Below are 22,505 nucleotides of genomic sequence, written 5' to 3' on the forward strand. Positions count from 1 at the left end.
AACTCACTAGATTTGTTTGTTTGTTTTATTAAATAAATTCTTCACATTATATAGACCACCTTGTTTCGTTTTAAACACATGATTAACTATGCAGACCTTGATAAATTGACTTAATTTCACTTGCCACTTTCAGACTCATTTATTAAAGTTAATAAAGACAAAATGAGTGGTCAGCGGTCATTGTGATATTCTGTGCCACATTTGTGAGTACAAAAACCATTTTTGCCTGAAAAAGCTGCTGTGGGGGTTTACACAGAGGTGTAACTGAACGGCTGCAGGTCAAATTAACGTGAAGATGTTTTTGCAAAAATGTTCTATGTGAGTGGAAAGTTCTTTGGGTGATCTAATACTGCGTTAATTGATGCAAACATGCAGTGAGTTCATTTCAGTAATTAGCTGCTAATTTTAGCTGCTAATTTTAGGCATTAAGTGTTTCATATTTTATAAAGTGTGAGGTGGTAAGATTTGGTAAAGCTCATTTGTACGGCAGCTTTCTAACTGTACTTTTTTTTCAGACCTGAGAATCAGCATTTTAAAGAAATGTAAATTATGCCAGTTGGTAGAAACAACCTGACTGGTTGTAAAGTTAAGAAGAAGCTCAACCCCCCCACATTCCAGCCCACACCCACAAACCTGCTTAAAAGCCCAGGAGAATTGCTCTTAAGTCACCTTCCTGCTTGGTTTGGAGCTCTTTCATCAGAGATACTTTCTCCAGTTTTCCTCTTTTAATCACTGGGATTTCATGGAAGATTATGGGATGCACTTTTCTCCAGGTATGTACTCAGCATTGTTGCCTGGTGAGCTAATATGAACAGAGTTGGCTAACCTCTAAGAAAACTTGTAAAAATACTCTTTTACTCTGTGTTGTAAGTCCTGATGGCAGAAGTCACCATTTCTCCCTCCACAGTTGAACAGAGTCCACTTTAAATTCTTTTTGGTTTTAAAGAATCTACAAATATCCGACTTATTTTTTTCTACTTTGTGGGAAACTTTTGTGTTTAAGATTCATTGTGTTGATGCTCAGTCATCAGGTAAGTAAATCCCTGAAGGTTGATTCAGTTCACCTGGATGTAATGTTTTCAATGGGAGAAATGTTTTGTGACTTCTTCAGTCTGAGACCTTTTGGGATTTAAGACTCATCAATTTAACCTTTGTTAATTTTTTCTGTTAGAAAGTCAGTCGTGCCAAAACATATCAGCAACTGACCCATGTGGACCATATAGACTTGTGCTTACTTGTCCTCTTGTCTCTTTACCCTCACAGACTCGTGGAGTTCAGGCAGCGGCCCTGAAGGGAGTCTTTCCTTGGAAGAACTCGCTACATGGGCAGAGACTGCTCTAAAAATGGAGATGAGCAAAAAAACCGCTGATACCTCTGAGGCTGTTTCCAGTTCAGTCTCAGAGCAGAAACAAGATTTTGCTCTCCCAAGAAGCCAGGATGGCAACATCACTGCCACTCTGCACCCTCCCAGCACTGCTCCAGAGAAACCTAAAGGAAAGGCCCGGGTGGTGTTCACGGAGAGGCAGTTGAATATTCTTGTCCATCACTTTAATTTGAAACGTTACTATGAGCCAAGGGAGATGAAACAGTTGGCAGAGATGACAGGTCTGACCTACAAACAGGTGAGTGTTTTTCAATTCAATAGAACATAAGAAATTGAATTTTGGGTCCATTGTACTGATTAAATGTTTTCTGTTTTCTTCCGTCTTTAGGTAAAAACTTGGTTTCAAAACAGACGGAGTAAGTTTAGGAGGAGGTCACATCCTCAGCATGTGAATCAGGATGTCCCACTTCATGTAAGTATCTCCTATTATTGAACAGAATTGTTTACGATTTGATTTTATGGTATTTTTAATTTGGTTGTTGTTTTGATCTGTGTTGTTCAGCACTTTGGTCTGCCTGGTGTGTTCTTAAGTGCTATACAAATAAACGATGATGATGATGATTCTGTCATTATCTGGGGAATTGACTGTATTTAAAAAAGTGTAATGCCAATAATTTAAAACAACTATTCTCGTTTTACTGACAGTCCCCTTGTCCCCTTCAGTTTCAGGGAGAGAGACATCTCCTATTAGAGTATCTCCTATTATTAAAAAGCACTGTTTCTGATTCTGTCATTATCCGGGGAATTGATTGAAGTATTCTTGAAGTATTCTTATTTTACTGACAGTCCACCTGTCTGTGTTTCAGTTTCAGGGAGAGGGACAGCCCCCATTCAGGCAGCAGTACACCGAGCACCAGGAGGTAAACTCAATCCCAAATGGTGGAAACCATCAGGGCCCCTATCATCATGCTGTGGACAGTTTTGCTCCTGGACCTCAGTGGACCTTCCCCAACTCGCCCCAGACATTTGGCTGGTCGATGCCACCAGACAACGGCCAGTATGAATTTAACCCTGCTGCTGGTATGAATGTACATGAAGAATACTATATGCCTTTTGTATGAGAAACTGTAAATAAAATATTTACACCCATTCAAAACTGAACTTTCTCAGCCCCTCCCCCTCTTTATTTATAGAGTTTTTACATGTAAGTTGACATATCAGGCCCAATAAAGAGGGTACCACAGATACAAAGATATATCTCAATACAGATTAGGCCATTAAAGTTAAATAAATAAAATAAAATAAAAATGAAGGAAAAAGTGGGAAAAACACACACAGAGAACAAAACAAAAGAAAAAGCAAAGAAAAAAAGAACAAACAAAAACAAACAAACAAAAAAACACTCCCCCCAGAACCAGAACAAAAGAAAACCCCATGGTACTAAAGTTTAGTCTGTTGGAAGTGTTTTCAATGAACTGAAGTAAATAATAAAAGGCTGCCACATCTGTGAGAACTTATTAACATTTCCTCTGAGTCTGAATTTTATTTTCTCCATTTATAAAAAGAACATAACATCTTCCAGCCAACGTGCTCGGGCTGGAAGGTGATGAGCTTTCCAAGACAGCAAAATTCTACGTCGTGCCAGCAGTGAAGTGAACATAACATCCAGCTGTTTATGACTAAGGTTTAGGGTGGCATCTTCAGAAACACCAAACTAGTGGGCATGGTTGGAGTGTAACGCTCAAAACATGAGAGAGCACTTCAAAATAAAAAGTCCAGTATAACTTAAGTGTCAGGAAGGCAAAAAACAGGCGTTGCATCTGTTGCACAGGTCAGGAATGCTGGGGTATATTTTAGATAATCTAGATGTGTAATCTGTATACCGTCTTAAACTGAATAAGGGAGTCTTGCACATGAGGCTGAAGAATGAATTCTGTCAATTACTTTGTCCCAGTAACCTTCAAGAAGCTGAAGACCCAGTTCCTGTTCCCAACTCAAAGCAATTATTTGGTTGAGTAATTGCTCGATGCCATAATTAAAGTATATACTTGTGATATTAGAGCCTTACTGTGAGGCTTCAACTGGAACAAGTCTTCCCACCAAGGCTTGAGAAGCTGACTTGGAAACTCTGGCAAGATAGAAGATGCACAGTGTCTTATTTGAAAGTAGCAGAACAAATGATACAAGGGCAAATCATACAAAGAACAAAGGTCACTGAAGCTGAGAAAAATGTTATCTTTAAAAAAGTCATAAAAACATTTGATACCTTTTCTTGCGCATATGCAAAAGGAGGAGTCCACCAGCGATGGGGGGAAGAGGTAGTTGTTGCAGATTAGGGTCAGAGCAGAAGCAGAGACTGAATTGAAGTGATGCCGGAATTGATACCATATTTTTAGAGAGCCAATTAGAAAGGGGTTGTCTGTGAATCGTAACAGGGAAACATGAAGGGATGAAAATAATAGTGCCAAGAAGTGATACAGGAAGGTTTACCCTTCTTTGAAAAGACAACTTTACATAGGTCAGCAAAGGGTTAAATTTTACTGCTTGCAAAGCTTTAAATGAACTGGTAATATGCACTTTAAAGCCTGAAGAAGCTAGTTGGAAATCAAAATCGGTTTGTCTAAGCTCTTGTGCAGCTGGGTTTATGGGAAAACATTCACTTTTTTATATATTAATCTTGTACCCAGAGAAAGAGCCAAAATGTAGAAGTATTTGCATTATAGAGGATAAATGAATTGTTGGATTTGTAACATATAATAATAAGTCACCTGCATATAAAGCAACCCTATGTTCCGTACCACCACGAATAACCCCTTGAAACAGAGGCAAGGTTCTGAGAGCCACAGAGAAAGGCTCTATTGCTAAAGTGAAAAGTAAAGGTGAGAGTAAAATACTCCGAAATCAGTGTTAGTACAAACAGATGCCAGTGGCGTAGTATATAAAAGATGAATCCAAGATATAAAATTGTTACCAAAACCAAATTTCCTCAAGACTGCAAAAAGATACCCCGATTCCACTCAATCGAATGCTTTTCCAGCATCCAATGAGATCACCACCTCAGGGACGGTGCTATGATTTTTGGAGTATATTATATTAAGATTATATTAAGAAGGGACCGTATATTAAAAAATGTCTTCCTTTAATAAAGCCTGTCTGTTCGTCTGATATAATAGAAGGGAGAACTCTTTCCAAACGGGTTGCTAGCAGTTTGGATAAGATTTTAAAGTCTACATTAAGAAGGCTTATTGGTCGATAGGAGCTACAACAGGTAGGATCCTTTCCTTCTTTATGCAGTAATGAGACAGAAGCCTGTCTTAGTGTCTGAGGGAGAGAGCCTTGTTTCAGTGACTACTCAAAAACCGACAACAGCAAAGGGGCCAGTTTTCTTTTTATAAAATTCGGGGGGGGGGGGGGGGGGGTGCTTATGAGGACCATGGCTTAAAAATTTAGTTGATTTCAGTTGGATCAGAAGTCAAAGTTCCTGATTCATTTTTAATTTGCAAAATTTGGCAAGATGCCGATTGGTGACGTAGCTGGTGGGCTAGCAGACGAGAGGCTTTATTACCATGTTCATAATAGTTGCCACGGGACTGTAATATCAATTGCTCTGCATCATGGGTTGACAGGCGACTGAACTCAGATTGTAGTTTAAGACACTGCTTATATATTTTAGGTTAGGGAGTTTGAGCGGGGTGCCAGTCTAGAGCTTGAATTTTGGCAGAAAGTTCATTTTGCTTAGCTTTCTTTGATTTATATAGGTGAGATGAATGGGAAATTATTTGTCCTCTGAGGTAAGCTTTACGTGTTTCCCATAGTAGAGAATTTGAGATGTCCTCTAAAACATTCGTAGTTAAGAAACCATCAATTGCAGATGAGATATAGTCACAGAAAGCTGAATCAGGCAAGAGTAGAGAATTCAACCTCCATGGATGCTGAGGTCTATAGCTAGGGGACAATACCATAAGCAGGACTAATGGAGCATGATCAGATATAACAATTGGAATACATTCAGAGTTGCAAACTTTAGAAGCCATGGAGCCATTTATAAAAAAGTAATCGATGCGAGAATATATGTGATGAACATTTGAAAAAAAGAATATTCTCTGGCTTCGGGATTAAAAAACCTCCAATCAATGTGTCCATTTTGGGTGATAAAGTGTGAGAAAGCCCTGGACATAGCAGATGATGCTTTAGAGCCAGTGGCAGATTTGACTAAAGCTGGGTCAATAACGCAGTTTAAATCACCTCGAAGATCAGGAGGGTGCGTCTTTAAGTCAGGAATCATCCTCAAAAGATTATTAGCAAACACAGCATTGTCAAAGTTTGGGGCATAGACATTCACTAAGACAACTGGGTTATTCATGAGGGTCCCTACAACAATTAGATATCGTCCATTTTTGTCAGCAATCAATTTAGTAAGAGAAAAATGTATTTTATTCCTAATTAAAATTGCCACTCCTCTGGCTCTACTATCTATGTCTGAGTGAAACATATGACCTATCCATGGAGGTTTAAGTCAATTATGATCTTTGACTCACAAATGAGTCTGCTGGAGAAAAACGACATCTCCATTGAGATGTTTTAAGTGACTGAGAACCCGAGATCTCTTTACCGGACCGTTCAAGCCTTTCACAATCCAAGACAAAAATCTAATAGTACTATCGTTGGTGCTATAACCAGCCATATATATGTTTTACTGAAATCTGGTTTATGACAAAATGACCGTACATGGGAAAAAACACCCCCCCCACCCCACCCAAAAAAGCAAACAAACAAACCCACATACAACCAAGGCAAACAAAAACAGGAAAAATAACTCAGGGTGTAACAACCACATCTGTGAGCCATAGTTCCCCCCACCCACTTCTGTCCCATTTCTGAACTAAGGTGACCACAGTATATCCCCAACAACTTCAACATCCTAGCCCAAACTCCTGATACCTAGAAACTGCATACAACCTTAACTTTGGAGTAATAAGTATATATCCCATCATAAATCAAACCTTCTAGGGATCAGTGAACATTAATTCAAAATATTACCAAAGAAACATAAGAACTAGGTGTTAAGACGGTGACAACTAGTATACCATGAAATAACAGAAACATATAGTGCTTGCCTGCCTTCTCTGTAATTGTCCGATTGCCTGTAAGTCAGCAAGGATTCAAGTCACTTTACTCGCAGCTGACAGTCACTGTGGCCTTTGAGCTTCAGCTTCGTTCCTGAAGCCCTGCACGAAATTATCGGCTTCTGAAGCAGACGGAAGACACTTTTTCTCCCCTGTGGGCAGTGTGATGCACAGTTTAGCCAGGAAGGGGAAGAGGAGGTTTAAATTCCTGCTTATAAAGTTAAGAAATTGCATCTTTAAATGTGTTCTGTGTTTTGTTTTACTCTTTCCCCGTGGCGTTATGTTCATGTTGTGTCTACTGTGCCTTTCTGTCCCATGTTTCAGGTCCCTTTGTTCTTTCTCCTCAGTTTCTATTAAGCGTACATTCTAAAGTTCAGTCAGTGTGTTTCCTGTTTTACTTTGAAGCTCTGTGTCTCATGTCAGTGATTCTAGTTTTGCTTCCCTTGTCTGGTCCAGCCTGATTACTCCCAGCTGTGCTCTCCTTCTGTGCCTCATTCCCTCGTTATCTCTCACTGTATTTAAGCCCTGTGTTTCTTTTGGTCAGTGTCGTAGTCTCTCCTCATGGCTTTGTTCCCCTGTGTGTCAGGTTAGCCATGTCCCAGTTTAATTTTGTTATGTTTTTCATGCTGTTCTGCAATAAAGTATTTTTTTGAGTTTAATTCCTGCATGGTGAGTTTTGCGTTTGGGTCCTTCTCCTGTCTGCGCACAACCATTTCATAGCGTGTACGCTGTGAAATGTCCATAAATTTTTCTATACATATTCTGTACAGTACATTGTTACCTGTATATACGAAATCAGTTGCTCATGTATTTAGGACCACGTTGTGTCTTCCTTTTATATTTTTATTTTCCCTTGCTGTAAGAGCTCTGTAACACTGAAATTTATTCTATTCTATTTTATACAGAACATGGCTGTAACTAGTGCTGGTGAGATGAAGCCTTGTGATAAACTGAAGCTTCCCATTCAAGCAGTCAACTCATGGTTTGAAGCATTGTGATGATTCATTTGCTCTACTGCGCCATCAAGTGGACGATTCAAGTGAAACAGGCTCAATGATTATAATGATGTGATGTGTAAACCTCTCAACTGAATAAATAAATTGGTCTTTATGGTTATTTATCCCGAATATTGGCTCAGTATGTCTGATACAAAAGAAAAAGGGGAAACTATCAAGACAGAGTGTTGGGGATGATTGTGTAACTGTGTAATCATGCTTATGTACATCTGAATAATGACACAAACTAGTGTGTGGCGCTTCAAATTGAATAAATAAAGAAATTACTTTTGTTCATGACACCACTAACTAAACTCTAAATATTAGTTATATTTAATATCATATTAATGTTTGTGTATAATACATTGGCAGCTTAACACAGGAATGTACATGGAAACAAAAAGGGAGGGACTTGTGATGTGAATGTGCTTGTGACTTTATAACAGTGCTCATGACACTAGGGAAAAGTTATCATTTGTTTTTACTCAAAAATAGCAGCTTTTCCACAGTGCTGGGCTTTAGACAGTTTCTCTTTTTTGAGAGGATTTCTCCTGCTTTTGAAAATACCCTTTCACAGGGCACAGATGAAGCAGGGGTTGCAAGAAAAACCACAGCAAGTTTATACAAGTTTGGATAAAGAAATTTGTGTCCAGCCCAGTACTCCAGCGGATTCTCCAGTCTGCCGATATTTGGTTCATGGAGGTATTTCTGCACTTCAGCTGTTGCATCAGCAGAAGCATTTGGGGTCTTTGTCTCCAGAACAGTGGTGTCCAAACGATGCCACAGTTTGCTACCAAACAGAATGTAAGTAACTAAATACAATATAATAATCGAAATGTGCTCATATACCTTGAGTCACAGGCTGAGAAGCTTTTGATGATGAGGCTGCTGCTGATGAGGCTGCTGATAAGGGAGCCAAGTGCTGCACAAAAGCAGCACATTCAAAAATAAGTCTCTTCTCAGCATCCATTGCTTTATTTAGGCTAAAGAAGCCTATTTTTTTAACCTTGGATCCAGCAATGTTGCCAGTGACATGATGCTCATTGACTGCAATGTGTAGAGCTTCTCCTTTAATTGTCTCCTTAGATTCTCAACCACGGTGGAGCTCTCTGGAGTTCGGACAACTCCCATTTCCTCTTCATGTAGTGCATGGTGCAACATTGTTAGAAGTGGAATTACTTTGGATCCAGACACTCGCTTTTCCTCTGACAGCTCAGTGGTGGCATCATTAAATGGGGAGAGTATTTTAAGCCATTCTGCCATAAGGTCATACTGTTCAGAGGATAGTGGGCAAATATCAGTGTGCAGGCCAGCTAACGATGCTCCAATAGGTTCCCTGAGTTCATGAACATGTTGAAGCATTTGGAATGTGTTGTTCCAACGTGTATCCACCTCTTGAATTAACTTCAGTGCAGGCCGGCCCATTTGCTCCTGCACCTCTGTCAGCCTCTCCTAGAAAAACAGCCAACAAAACAAAACTGATTCATTCAAGCTGTGTTACTGCAGCAGCACCTTAAAGCAGTAGTGAAATAATGGAACAAACCTTAGCAGTTGTACTGCTCTTGAAATATCCCACCATCCTCCTACAGGTAGTCTGGATGTCAGACAGCGTGGTGTGTTGATCAAGAGCTGTTTTGACCATGTATGTGCCACACAATTACTGTGACGCAAACGAAGCTCCTTAGCACAAGCACCCATGTTTGCTGCTCCATCAGTCACATAACATCTAACTTTGTCTGTAATGCCCCACTCTGACATGAGCGATGCTGTTACTTGTGACAAATTGATAGCAGTATGAGATTGAGGGAAGTGCTGAACACCTAACACTACAGAATGCAATGCAGTGTTAGAGTCAATGAAATGGCAGGTGACGGCTAGGTAAGCCTCTGTGTTAATGGAGGTCCACATATCAGATGTCAAACTAACTGCAGAAACCTTGGCCACAGTCAGTTTTTCTTTTTGTTTGGACTCTTTGTATCTTTGGTCCACCATAGCTTTTCAAGCCTAAACAAATGAAAGTAAAGTACTTAATATGGAAATAAAGGCAAAATGGAAACATTCTTCATATTTTAAGATACACACCTGTCTTGTGGGGAGAACATAGTTAGGGTTCAAAACTTTAACAAGCTTCCTAAACCCACTGTCCTCCACAATAGTGAAGGGCTGGGAATCCTCTATCACCATGTTGACCAAGGCCTCATCCACATCATTCCTCTCCCCTGATACAACAAAAAAACATTAAGAAATTACATATATCAGTAAATACAACCCAAATATTAATGAATTACATGGGGAATAGAATTTTTTTTTAATTTAACCTTTATTTAACCAGGAATGTCCCATTGAGATCAAAAACCTCTTTTTCAAGGGAGTCCTGGCCAAGAGGCAGCACATTTCAAAACAAATACATACGAACAAACAAAGTTAAAATTACACAAAACAATTACACATTATTGAGGCAGTCTGTAGGCCTTTGAGTTTAGTTTTAAAAACATTTAAAGACAACAGTTCAGTCAGTTTCCAGTCTTTCTGTAACAGGTTCCACAAAAAAGGCGTAGAGTGGACAAAGGCTTTCTTACCCAGCTCTGTGCGGACAAGGGGAACAGACAGCAGCAGCTGATCATTTGAACGCAAGGAGTAAGAACCACTATTTGTCCTTGTGACCAAAGTACAAATATAAGGAGGCAGCAATCCAAGCATAGCTTTGTAAATAAAAGTGTACCAATGCCCCTGTCTTCTAATGGCCAAAGAAGGCCATTTTACTCTTAAGTACAAGTTACAGTGATGGGTCAGATATCTACAGTTGGTAATAAACCTCAAGGAAGCATGATACATCGTGTCCAATATTAGAAGACATGAAGAAGAAGCGTTCATATACAGAATGTCACCATAATCTAACACAGATAAAAAGGTTGCAGTGACAAGACGTTTTTTTACTGCAAAAGAAAAACACTGTTTATTACGGAAGAAAAAATGAAGTTTAAGTCTCAGTTTGTTTACAAGTCTCTCTATAGGTGGTTTAAAGGTGAAGGAGTCATCAATCCAGACACCAAGGTATTTATATTCATGAACTATCTCTATGACATTTCCTTCAAGGGTGGACACCACTGGAATAGGCTCCGGGACCTTCTTTGACTTAGAAAACAAAATTAGCTTAGTCTTGTCAGCATTGAGAACTAATTTTAGCTGAATAAGTGAATGCTGGAAAGCAACAAAGGCTTTCTGTAGGGTTTCAATGGCCTGAGCAAGAGATGATCCATAACAGTAAATAACTGTGTCGTCAGCATAAAAATGCAAATTTGTGTCTGAGACATTTTGACCCAAGTCATTGATATATAAAAGGAACAGAAGGGGACCCAAAACTGAGCCCTGTGGCACCCCCTTGTGGACAGCAACAAATTTAGAACAAAGACCTTCAAGTTTAATGCACTGGGTTCTATTATTCAGATAATTTGAGAACCACGCTATTGCATGTTCTGACAATCCAAGGCTGAGCAGTCTGTTTTTTAGGACAGCTAACAACAGGCATCTGCTGTGATGTTCACAATTCTGATGCAGTCTCACATGTATCAGTACTGATAAATGATCAGAATTATAATATTCCTGACTGCCTGAGGCTAAATTGAACCAAATCAGGACTTTGAGAACCGGAATCGAATGGATTATATCAGTGATGATACCCAGCCCTAGTGAGCAGCGTAGGCCCGACAGAAGTGGATGTAGCTGTGGGTAATAAGAAAAGATGAAAACAACTATTGATAACTTTTTTGTTAATATAAGGCCTGATCCGTCTGAAATTCATAGCCAGTGCTCTGACACGGTGCCATCAATCTTTGAATGCTGAAAAAGCACAGTATCCAGAAAACACATTATATGTTGCAATAAATGCACTGCCCAAATGTCCCCTCTCCCCACTGCCTTTCAGCAGCATGCAGTACAGTTAGTTAATAATTTAGAAATGAATGTTGTCTGTATGGACTGCAATTCCCCCCCAAAAAAGTGCACATGTAGCACTGCGGTGTTAAGCGATGCGGTTGAAAAATTTGAGTGTGCCTAACTTTTGTGCCGGTGTGCGTAAATTTTTCAAGTTAGGCACACTGGTGTGCCCATGGCAAAAAGTTAGTCTAGAGCCCTGCCAATAGCTGTAGAAAATGCTAACATTGTTATCTTTTTACAAAAAGAAATGCTAAACATGAGGTTTTTGGACAAAGTTTGTGTTCTCCATTCTTTAAGCACTGTTTCGAGCACCATTTAAGCACCGGGACAGTTTCAAAAGTACCGGTTTGGCACTAAACGATACCCATCCCTACATAACAGTAGCTACAGTCATCTTTATGCTGTTGAGGCTAAAACTTGATGCTACGAGCTCAATCATCATTGCTAGAAGGCATCATTTAGAATATCTAGTAATAAAGGAGCATTAACTGTTAGCAAGGCTCTCTGCTTTCTCTGTAAAAACTTGCACTGTGAAGTCCAGGGTTGTTCACATTTCATGCAGTGCTGAAGACACTGGTGTTGCAATCATAATGTCCGTTGCCTGGTGGCATCGACCAGCCAAACAGGTGAGGTGAGTTGTGGAGGATCCATTGAGGTTCAGGCACAACATTGCCCACAGCATCAGGATAGTGGGCCTGATTATTTGCACCCATTCTCATGAAGTTGATGTCCAGTTGCTCGCTGAGTGAGGACGCTCCCTGAAACAGAATCACAGACAGATACACAGTCAGTAAAACCACAATAGATTTCTTCTTTGAAATTATAATCAATACATTTCATCAAATGAAATTAATTACCCAGGTAATGACTGAATTGAAAACAGTTCCATTTAATAATTGGAGATACTTACATGAAGCGGGACGCCCTGATTGAGATGCTAAGAATCTGGACTGAACACGGAATAAATTTAATGAGTACAATGTACCCAAAATTCAAAATGAATTCAGTTTCTAATGTTCTAGTAACTTCGAAAAAGATTCACCTGTTTGTAGGTCAGTGGACAAGAGTTTTTAATCTGGCTGTCTGAGAACAGCCCCCCGGTCCTTCCTTTGAGCACCTTGGCCTTTGCTTCATTCTCACACCTAGCACTTGTTGCAGTGTTTTTCCCATTCTGGTTTCTCTGGACAGCAAAACTCTGTTCCTCCTCTATGACAGAGCAGGAAACTGCTTTAGCAGTCTCAAAGATGTTGTTCTTCATCTCCTTAGCAAGAGCTTCCTCAGCCCAAGCAGCAAGTTCTTCCAAAGGAAGACTCCCTTCAAGGATGCTGCCAGAAATCCACAAGTGTGTGAGGTAGAAAGACAGAGGGCAAGTAAGCGCAAGTCAGTATGCTCCACATTTGTCATCATGGTTACTGATATTATCTCATCTTCCTAAGATTCTAAATTTTGGGTTTACTTTTATTGGTCCCAAGTCTGATGTTGAGAGTAAAGCCTAAAGAAAAATAAGTTATTGTCAGCTTTTCTACTCTCTGCTCTGTGACTACAGAGACTTGAAATAAAACATGCAATGTTATTAAATCTTCCCCTTACTAAACACCTGAAGTCAGCTCAACTAAAGTGTAGGATGCTGCTGATGGCCATGTAAGTTTGTACCAGGGTTGTATTGCAATCTGTCAGGGAATGTTACAGATGCAGCATGGAGGCTGGAAGCTCCCAGTTTGAATCATGACTATGCCCCCCCCCCCACCCAGATTCTAAATAAACGAAGAGAATACACAGATGTGCCCAAGATTCTGAAAGAGCAGCAGATTCCCTTTCCAGCTCGGCTTAAGGTGAAATATACTGATAAAACAAAAATTTAGAACATGGCAGCTGAAGCCACTGAAGACATGTCTAGTAGAGGTAATGCTGTGAAAGTCGTTCAATCACCAGAAACCGCTCTGGAACTGAAGCAGCTAACCTGGAGCAAGGTGGGCAGAGAACCAATGAGCGCAGCGCTGAACAAGAAGCGAGATCCTGGCTGCAAAGAAAAATTCAGAGCCTTCAGGAGGATGGCACCTTCTCCCTCAGGAAACTGAGGTTTACCCACACTGTTTTACTTAAGTCTACTTTATTCGGTTTATGGTGCACAATACATAAATAAAAGAATGCTCTCTACGGTGAGGCCTAAGCCATCGAGAGCCTCCTTCATAGACTGATGAGGAAGTTGGCTCTCGAGGTGAAGCAGGGTCCATTTCAGGGACCTCTACCTTGGAAGTTAAGATCTTATTTTGATTTTTGTTCCTTTGCTTGCTCACAAAGCCAATGATGATCATGACTGGGAAGCCCACCAGCAACCACGTGCCCTGCAACGTTGTGTTTTTCAACAACAGCAAACTTTATTTATATTGCCCATTTAAAAACCAGTGGTATACCAAAGTGCTTAACATAGGAGGGTCAAATGTAAGTAATAGAGAGAGATGAAGGCATGGCAAAGTACCAAAGGAGAGACGAGAAATACATAAAAGCATAATAGAATAATATGTGTAAAAGATAAGAGTTAAGAACATTTTAAATCTCCTGAATCTAAACAAACAAATTCAAACTGAAAACAGATTAATGAATACATTATTAACTGAGTGAATGTGAATTGATATTGTTTATTTAGGAATTAGATGATGATAATACACCAGAGATGGCCAACCCAGTCTAACACAGTATATCTGAAACTATGACAAATACTTTGAGTTTATCTAAATGTTACAGCAAAACTTCAGCTACAGTGCCGTCCACCTCTGAAGACATGTGCTTACATCATGATGAGTTAGGACTGATTGTTTCAGACTGCAGAACCATTTTCTCAAGATTCTTTAGATCAACCACTTCATACTATGACTATACTATAGACTATTGTGGCAGAACATAGAAAGATGGACGTCTAAAGTCTGTAAAATATTTGGATGTTCAGTCTGTCAGATTTTGAGGCACATGGAAAGTTCAGTTTTGCAGGTGGTAGATTTGTGTTTTATTTCCAGCTTCTCATGCACAAGACACATCATATTCTAAAACATGGTGTTCTCTCTCATTTCCCAGTGTTACACTTGGCTCAAAAGTTGCAACATAAGGAGATGAATACCAGAGTATGGGTGAGAAGAGGTTTTATCTTAAAATGGAATAGCAGGTTGGCTAAAAGACAAGGCAAAGACAAGTGAGCTCCCTGGGAAGCTTGCCTCAGGTATGCTTTTATCCATACCTGACTAGGTGTGGCCAATTAGCACCAGCTGAACACTGAGCAGATTAGAAGCTGCAAAGGGACGTAAGACCTCCTCCCTTAAAAGGGTTCCTCTAGGACCCCTAAATTTATTAAAATCCCCTCTGAAGCCTTCAGGTCCTTGACCCACAAACCTGGAATAACAGAAGCACAGTGTTCACATTATAGTTTGCATCCCTAAGCATGAGGATTTGAAGTTGCCACACTGAACACACAAAAAGTAACATGTGACCAACACAAAGGAGCACAACAGTCACAAACCCAAAATGATTACCTGATCTGCTACAACACAAAACCAAAAGTAGCAACAAATAATCACAAGTGAACTGTTGTCTCCACCACACAAACAGTCACAAGTGGCGTTATACCACAACAAGTTACTTTAATCCAAAAAGTTCAGAAAATCAAGCACACTAGTGACCAACCACAAAATGGAGAGCTATGGCCACACAATGATCACATCAAGGGTGGCTCAGCACCCCACAGTGTTATTGCCATCACCTGGCCAACAACACTCACAAGTGATCCAACAAAATATACATATTCCCCACAACACTAAAAGTCACAGCACAAAACACTCAACTCACAAGGATCTCATTAGCATCCATCAACACTGACATATGCACTAGAGATGGACCGATCCGATATTACGTATCGGTCCGATACTGACCTAAATTACTGGATCGGATATCGGAGAAAAATAAAAAATGTAATCCGATCCATTAAATATCACGAAAGCACCTCACAAAACTTGCAACACGCCGTAACTCACCTCAGAACGTTAGCACGTCGGAGCAGTATGCATCACGTGATAGAGCGGCTGTGGCATGCAGGACCTGTCGGTGGTCTGGATAGCATGTGGAGCTTCGCTAGCAACCTGGCATTTCATCTCCGACAAAGTTATCCCCGAGAGAAGTAAAGCAAGTGTGTAAGTCCATCTCTGAATGTTTGTAACGCATTCCTGCGTTAAGCTTAACCGACTGCCTCTCGCTCTCCGGCTGCTACTTCAATCATGAAACTGCTTAATGATCAGCTGATCGGCTTTTCTGTCGCGAGTCCGTGCCTCTTGTTTGCTTTTGGCCCACTTTGCACCAGAAAGAGGAAACCAGTGGATAAACAACAGCAGCACGTTTAAGCTTGATCAGCTGTTGTTAGAATTTATTTATTATTACTTTCTACTCGAGGATCTTTTTCTACGTAGCTGACGGCTGGTAACTGTGCAGGGGCGGATCTAGGAAAATTTAGCCAGGGGGGCCGATAGGGCATTAACAGGGAAAAGGGGGCACAAAGACATACTTTTCTTTCTTATTCTCATTTAAAATGTCGAGCTTTTAATTATTTAATATTTATCTGAATCTTACACCCAAAGTTTTAATCTGATGTAAAATGTATAGAAGTCAATTACTGTATATAGTAACTATTAAGTCTAATATATATACCCTAGTAAGCTATAGTACTTTTTCCTTTGGGAAGGTACCATCTGTGCAGTCTGCAATTTTGTTGAAGAAAGATTTTGAATCTATTTAATATTTCTTGAAAAAGAATTGATTTCTGTGTATTTTTTTTTTCACACTGCATCAAATTAAGGTTGATTACGGCGATTAAGCATCATGAGGTGGAGCGTGAGGGGTGGGTCCCTATTTTTTATTTATTTATTTTTGTTGTTGCTGGGAGTTGGAACCCTATTAGTTAGGTTGCTTAATATTTATGCTAAGTACTCTTTAAAATACCAGAATAGGGAGGATGGTGTAGGTTTAAGTTTATTAGATTGATCAGTATTGCTGAACTATGAAATTTTTTTTTTTTTTTGCATACAGGTATAACAGAATAGCTTTAGTGTAGTTGTTGTTTTAAACTTGAGTATGAACTTATACAAAATGCAGGAAGATATTTTAAAAACAGTTTTGTTGATTAACCCTTTAGAGCCGATCGGAGCGGGAACGCTCTGTTATGCGTAACTATTTTTAAATCCCAGTAGCACTGCAACCACGTAAGCTAGCGCAAAAATTTTTTTTGCATATGAAACCGGAGGAGTTGTACTTACATCTGATGCCATCAGCTTGTCCTAGGTCACGGTTTCCTTCCACATAAAGCTTTGCAAAAACTGCATAAAAAGCGCTTGCAGGAACAAAAACATAATATTCCAGAAACACGCTTTACCGATCTGATCAGCTGTTCAAAACACTTCCTACGTTGGAATAGACGTCAGCGCGAACTTTTGCATTTCCGCCATTACCTGCCCGAAACCGGAAGTGACGTCATTTTCGCGGAAATGTAGTCTTTTTTGCGATCAGGGCCTCAGGGCCTATACTGCTCTTTTTAAAAGTTATCTTTGACTTTATGACTTTCTGTGTCGTTTCTGGGATGCTTAGGACTCATATTGCACTGCTGGAAATAGTTTATTTTGATGCATATGCTGCTTTTTTGCAAATTTGCAGTATAATATTTATTTTTGTTTTTCCTGCAGTGTATAAAAATTGGTGTATTTCAAAAATAAAACTATGAAGACACTCAAAATAAATTTCCTGTGGTAGGAAACTATTTTGTGCAACTTTTTTGTATTTACAGTTTTGAGGGATAAGACTCTTAAATTTCTCTAACTACAAATATATGTTAAAAAAACAAAAACTATTTTAAATTTTTTTGTAGTTTATTGCACTTTTTTGCAATTTATGTAATTACTATCCACTTAATGAATACATATTATTAAAATCTGGGCTATAATGGTTGTATTGATGTATAGCAACTTGAAATGCTCCCAAAAATGGCTCCACAGCATGTAAAAATATAATATAAGCTCTGGCGGACTTGGTTCTATGGTAGGTCTTAAAGGGTTAAAAAACACTATATCGGATTCATATCGGTATCGGCAGATATCCAAATTTATGATATCGGTATTGGTATCGGACATAAAAAAGTGGTATCGTGCCATCTCTAATATGCACACACATGGTGTACACACAATGCCAACTTCAAAATGGTCTACTTGCCTCAGCCACAAGACCATAATCACGAATGGTCTCAAACCTCCTACCAAGTTTGGTGCCACTGATTTACTAGCCTAAAACACTAAAAACAACAAAACCCTAACTTTACCTACCCTAGTCTTCAGTGGTGTACCAGGCTCGAGGCAACTTTAAAGGCGAACTCGAGAGCAGGCAGCAGACCAGAGATATAGTCTCCTACCAAACTCTGAAGCGTACCCCCCACCCAGGATAGCCACCAAACACAATAAACTAAAACAATAAAGCAAAACAACAAGTGCTTTGATGGAAGGGCAGCACAGCCACCCAGCTGAAACACACTGACTAAAGGGACGTTACTCAATCACAGTGAGCACCTTCACTCACCCACTTAAAAGCAATACAAAAAAACTGATATTCAATCTCCACTAAAATGTCCAAATATCCTGGACGAGCCGCCACTTATGTTACGACCCGGCTCAAAAGCTGCAACATAAACAAGGAGATGAACACCAGAGTATGGGTGAGAAGAGGTTTTATCTTAAAATGGAATACAAGGCAAAGACAAGTGAGCTCCCTGGGAAGCTTGCCTCAGGTATGCTTTTATCCACACCTGACTAGGTGTGGCCAATTAGCACCAGCTGAACACACTGAGTAGATTAGAGGCTACAGAGGGACGTAACACCCAGAAAGTATTTTTTTTTTAAATGTAAAAAATATATTTACAGTATCCACAGATTTTACAAAATTCTAATATTTCTAAAATCCACAGTTTTTAAGATAAAAGGCCTAAAATTCACCTTGTGTCTTTCATTTACTGAAAGAGACTAAGTCTGACAGATTATTTGAATTACATGAGTTTAAAAAAAAATTGTCGTGGTCCTGGGTCGTTAGACCCAGTGTTTTGTGTTTAGTATTAGTATTGTCTTATGCTTTGGGTTCATTCTTGTTTTCTTAGTTCCTTGGGTTTTGGTTCTTGTATTTAGTGTTTCTGATATCCCTACCTGTGTCCTCTCCCGGTGTTCTCTTTGTATCTCTGAGTTTGTGTCTCAAAACAGTTTCCGGTTTTACATTGAAGGTCTGTGTCTCGTTATGCCCATTAGTTTCAGCTGTGTCCACCCCGCGTGTCATTTCCTCATTGCCTGGTGTGTATTTATAGTGTGTGTTTGCCTCTTTTTCTTGTCACTCTGTCTGTTTAATTTGATAAACCTCTGTGGCTCTCTGCTCTCCATTCTTCACACGTCATCCTCTGTGTCACCTCATTATGTTTTTCCCTGCAGCCTGTCATCACCCACCTGTGATGACAGGCTAAACAAGATTCCATGACTTCTAAAAAATGCATGTACACTGTAAACCCGAATAAGTTACCAGAACTCAAAAAAATTGAGGCAATCGATTGCCTCAATTTTTTTGAGTTGATCAACTCAAAAGCCAAATTTTTCCAGAACATAAAAGTTTGGATTACATGGTACTTGTATCTTTTGAGAACGGTCAACTCAAATATTTGCAGTTAATATGACTTAAAGTTTCAAGTTTACAAATTCAAAGAAATAAGTTCACAGAACTTATAAAAAATAAGTACACAACTACAACATTTTTATGTTAAAAAAACTCAAATGTTTATTAGTTTGTGTTGTCATTATTTTAAGTACACGTTAGTCAAATATGTTGACTACTTGATACTTAAAAACATGTGACCCAAAACTTAAAGTTTTTGAGGCAATTGATTGCCTCAATTACACTGAGTATCGGTAACTTAATATGCAAAAGTCATAAACATCTGCCATTGAACAGTATCTTGCCTGCTCCCTTTTAGCACTATGTTGAAATTAAATACATTAAAAAAAAAAATTACATAAATTAAAAATAATTAACAAAAACATTTATAAATTAAAATAAGTAGACCAAAAATTGTTTAGTCAGGAAAACTGTCAGAGTAATGAAAAATAATAATTAATAATATCAAAATGTGCTTTTGGCTCTCTGGCTAATATCTGAATAAGACAACAAGGCAGCAATTTGAGTGAATTACATTGCTATTTGTTTTACATTAACCAGTATCAAACAGTGAAATTTAGGTCATCTTGCGCAGCCCACAATGTTTTGGAAATAGTATTACGAAAAACATTAAAAACATAAAAAACATTAGTGTTGCTTTGCATTATGTTAATGAGAACAAAGGCACGTTGTATAGTTTGGACCTATTGGCTGAACACCTGTAGAGTAATCTAATAATGTTTTGAGGCATTATTTAGATGAAAGGAGAGAACTTTGAACTAGCCTTTTATAATGCTTTACCCTGCATCCTTCTTTCAGATGAGTTCCTACATAACCAAGTCATTCTTGAGGGTCTGTAACCTGGGTGACAGTTTACCACTTTCTAGACCAAATAAAATCTTTTGAGTAAATTCTAAAGTGTTGGTCAGGGCTTTGGGGTAGCTGAGGTGAAGTGCATAGATCAGTCCAAACATTACTAGGAAGGCTTCACCAAATCTGGGGAGACTGAACACGGCATCACTTTCAATGACGACAGAGATTTTCACAGGTTGGTAGTGAACTGGACTTGTTGTGTGATGGTCACTGATGACAGTGAAGAGGGCCACTTCAACACCATCAAGCTCCAACTCATCAGATTCGTCCTGAATTAATGAAAAAGAGATACTAATCACAATCTAACCCAAGAAATACAACAGACGACATATAATTTCTCATTTTACCAACTCCAATTGAGATCCAATACCTCTTTTACAAGGGAGACCTGAGTCTCACTGTAAGAGGTGAAAAACAGAAGATCCATGTTCTGCACACATAAATCAGCTAATTCACCAGAGAATCAAGTGGTGTGAGATAGACTGAAACTAAGCTAAAGGAAATACACAGGAGTAGACTAAACAAAGTCCAAACAGTGCATCAAAATACATGTTTGTACTTTGATGCACTGTTTATATACACAGTAGTATCTGTTAGATACTTAAGGACACTCACAGTGCAGGTTCTGAAAAATCCAGAGACATCCTCATGCAGATAGACAGGAAGGGCAGGGAGAACGGTAGTGCACTTGGTGTGGATATCATGGATTTCCTATTTCCAGATAAAAACAGAATTTTATATACTGGTGAGTTTACTGAACAACAACAAAAACAACAGTCAAATCAGAACATATGTCCACAAATAACCTGTTCACATCTTTAATACAGTCAGACAAATAGCAAACACAAAGTGGAGTAATAGCAAAATTCAAAAAGCTCATTTAAATCATTGAACCTGTCCAATGTTCCACTGGTTCAACCTATGAAAATGTGTAACAATCTATTATTACCTGTTCATTGTGAATTCTTAGAATTTCAACCAGGGCATCTGCTGTCTTCCCAGTTTTTGATGCCCTGGCTGAATAAGGTCATCAGTCGAGGAAGATGGCGGTCAAGTTCAGCGTAGAATGTATTGGGCAGGTTCTGATTTGTAATCCGCTGAAACTCTGCATACAACTACAGCAGAAGGACAATACAGTTCAATTTGAAGAATCTCGCACATCTTTATAAAGCAGCAAAAAGCTGCCACATGAGTAAGAATTACAATTTTCATTTTAAACAGAGCTGATCCATATTACCTCAGACTCCATTTTTAGAGCAGGCCAGAGGTCCAAGAGCTCCTTCACAACCCTAACCCTGCACATATAGTTTAAAATATAGCGTTTCTAACAAGAAAACTGCTTGAAAGCACTCTCACTGCAGACAGGCATCTCCATTGTGTAACTGCAGGGACAACGGGCTTGTTTGGACCCAACTATTCTGAGTCATGAGAGGGGGTTTAAAAATTTAGAGAGATTAAAATACTTTGTTTCATACTAGGCGACCGGGCGCCACCTCTAGAGCAAGTAGTATCTAACTTTTTAAACAGCCTGCGACCCTCATTACAACAACTTAATGCTAGCTCTGCAAGCGCAAAGTTTCCTTCAGGGAGAGCAGCAAAGCACATAAAAAACACGGACCGACATTTCTGCTATTCTTTTCGACACGCACCCAAAATACAACTAAATATTCGTATTTTAACAATAAACTAATATCAACATTGAAAACTTACTGTAAGTCCAGTGATGCTAGTTGCTGCCGTTAGGTCCAACTTTCTCCAGTCGTCCGTGTTGCCTCTTTGGTGCTGTTCCCGCCCATATACCTTTACTTCTTCTGTGTTTCGTATTAATGCTCATTAGCGCCGCCTTCCGCTTCGGAGGGTGAATCAGAGATTAACTCGGAATAAAAATTTATTCCTGCAGCTGCTCAACACTTACGGAAAAAATTAAAAATATATATGTAGGACACAGTGATAAAACAATGAATATTAAAATAAATACATTTTGTCTTCCACTAATGCATTTAAGACAATTTGATTTTACTTATTTGGTGAAACACTTTGAGATTTTATTGTATTTTAGCATGTGCTACATAAATTAAGTTTATTATTAAATCCTACCTACTTGAAACAACAAAAATAACAGGACTTTACCATTCTTATATGTCCTAACTTAACTGTGTTACGTTGTGCTTAAGTTATTATTTTAAGTGATGCTTACTTAATATAGAAATAGTTAAATTCAATCAAATATTATTAGTTTCATTTACTCAAAAAGAAGAACATGTTATACGAACTTGACATATTTAAGTTAACAGAACTTTTTAAAGACTGAGTATACACTACTTAATCTGTTTAATTACTTTGAACATTCGGGTTTACAGTGTACTCAAATATTATAGTTCATTATGTTATGAGACTCAGTGAAAGTAAAAGAAAACATTGAGGCTGAAAACTCATGGATGGCACTGGCTCTTTCACTGTAAAAAGAAGTTTTCTTCCCACGCAGTGAACAACGTACGCTAATGTTTTTGCCGCTTTTTACGGAATCCAACTCAAAGTAAG

The 22,505-nt window shown here is 38.9% G+C and overlaps 1 protein-coding gene and 1 long non-coding RNA gene across 2 annotated transcripts; one reads left to right on the forward strand and one right to left on the reverse strand.

Annotated features, from left to right (window-relative positions):
- The first annotated feature begins 742 nt into the window (after nt 1-742).
- Nucleotides 743-2,445, forward strand: LOC113029894 (homeobox protein NANOG-like). Its single transcript, XM_026180914.1, has 4 exons — nt 743-773; nt 1,264-1,622; nt 1,713-1,796; nt 2,191-2,445. Exons 1-4 carry the CDS (start codon nt 743-745, stop codon nt 2,443-2,445), a joined length of 729 nt encoding a protein of 242 aa, XP_026036699.1.
- A 17,013-nt stretch (nt 2,446-19,458) lies between these two features.
- On the reverse strand, nt 19,459-21,848 carry LOC113029289 (uncharacterized). Its single transcript, XR_003273380.1, has 5 exons — nt 21,675-21,848; nt 21,202-21,259; nt 20,914-21,079; nt 20,580-20,675; nt 19,459-20,233 (listed from the first exon to the last, which is right to left on the reverse strand). It is a non-coding gene; the product is annotated as an uncharacterized LOC113029289 (long non-coding RNA).
- Between the last annotated feature and the right edge of the window lie 657 nt (nt 21,849-22,505).

Source organism: Astatotilapia calliptera, chromosome 9, assembly GCF_900246225.1.
Source record: "Astatotilapia calliptera chromosome 9, fAstCal1.2, whole genome shotgun sequence".
Classification (NCBI taxonomy): domain Eukaryota; kingdom Metazoa; phylum Chordata; class Actinopteri; order Cichliformes; family Cichlidae; genus Astatotilapia; species Astatotilapia calliptera.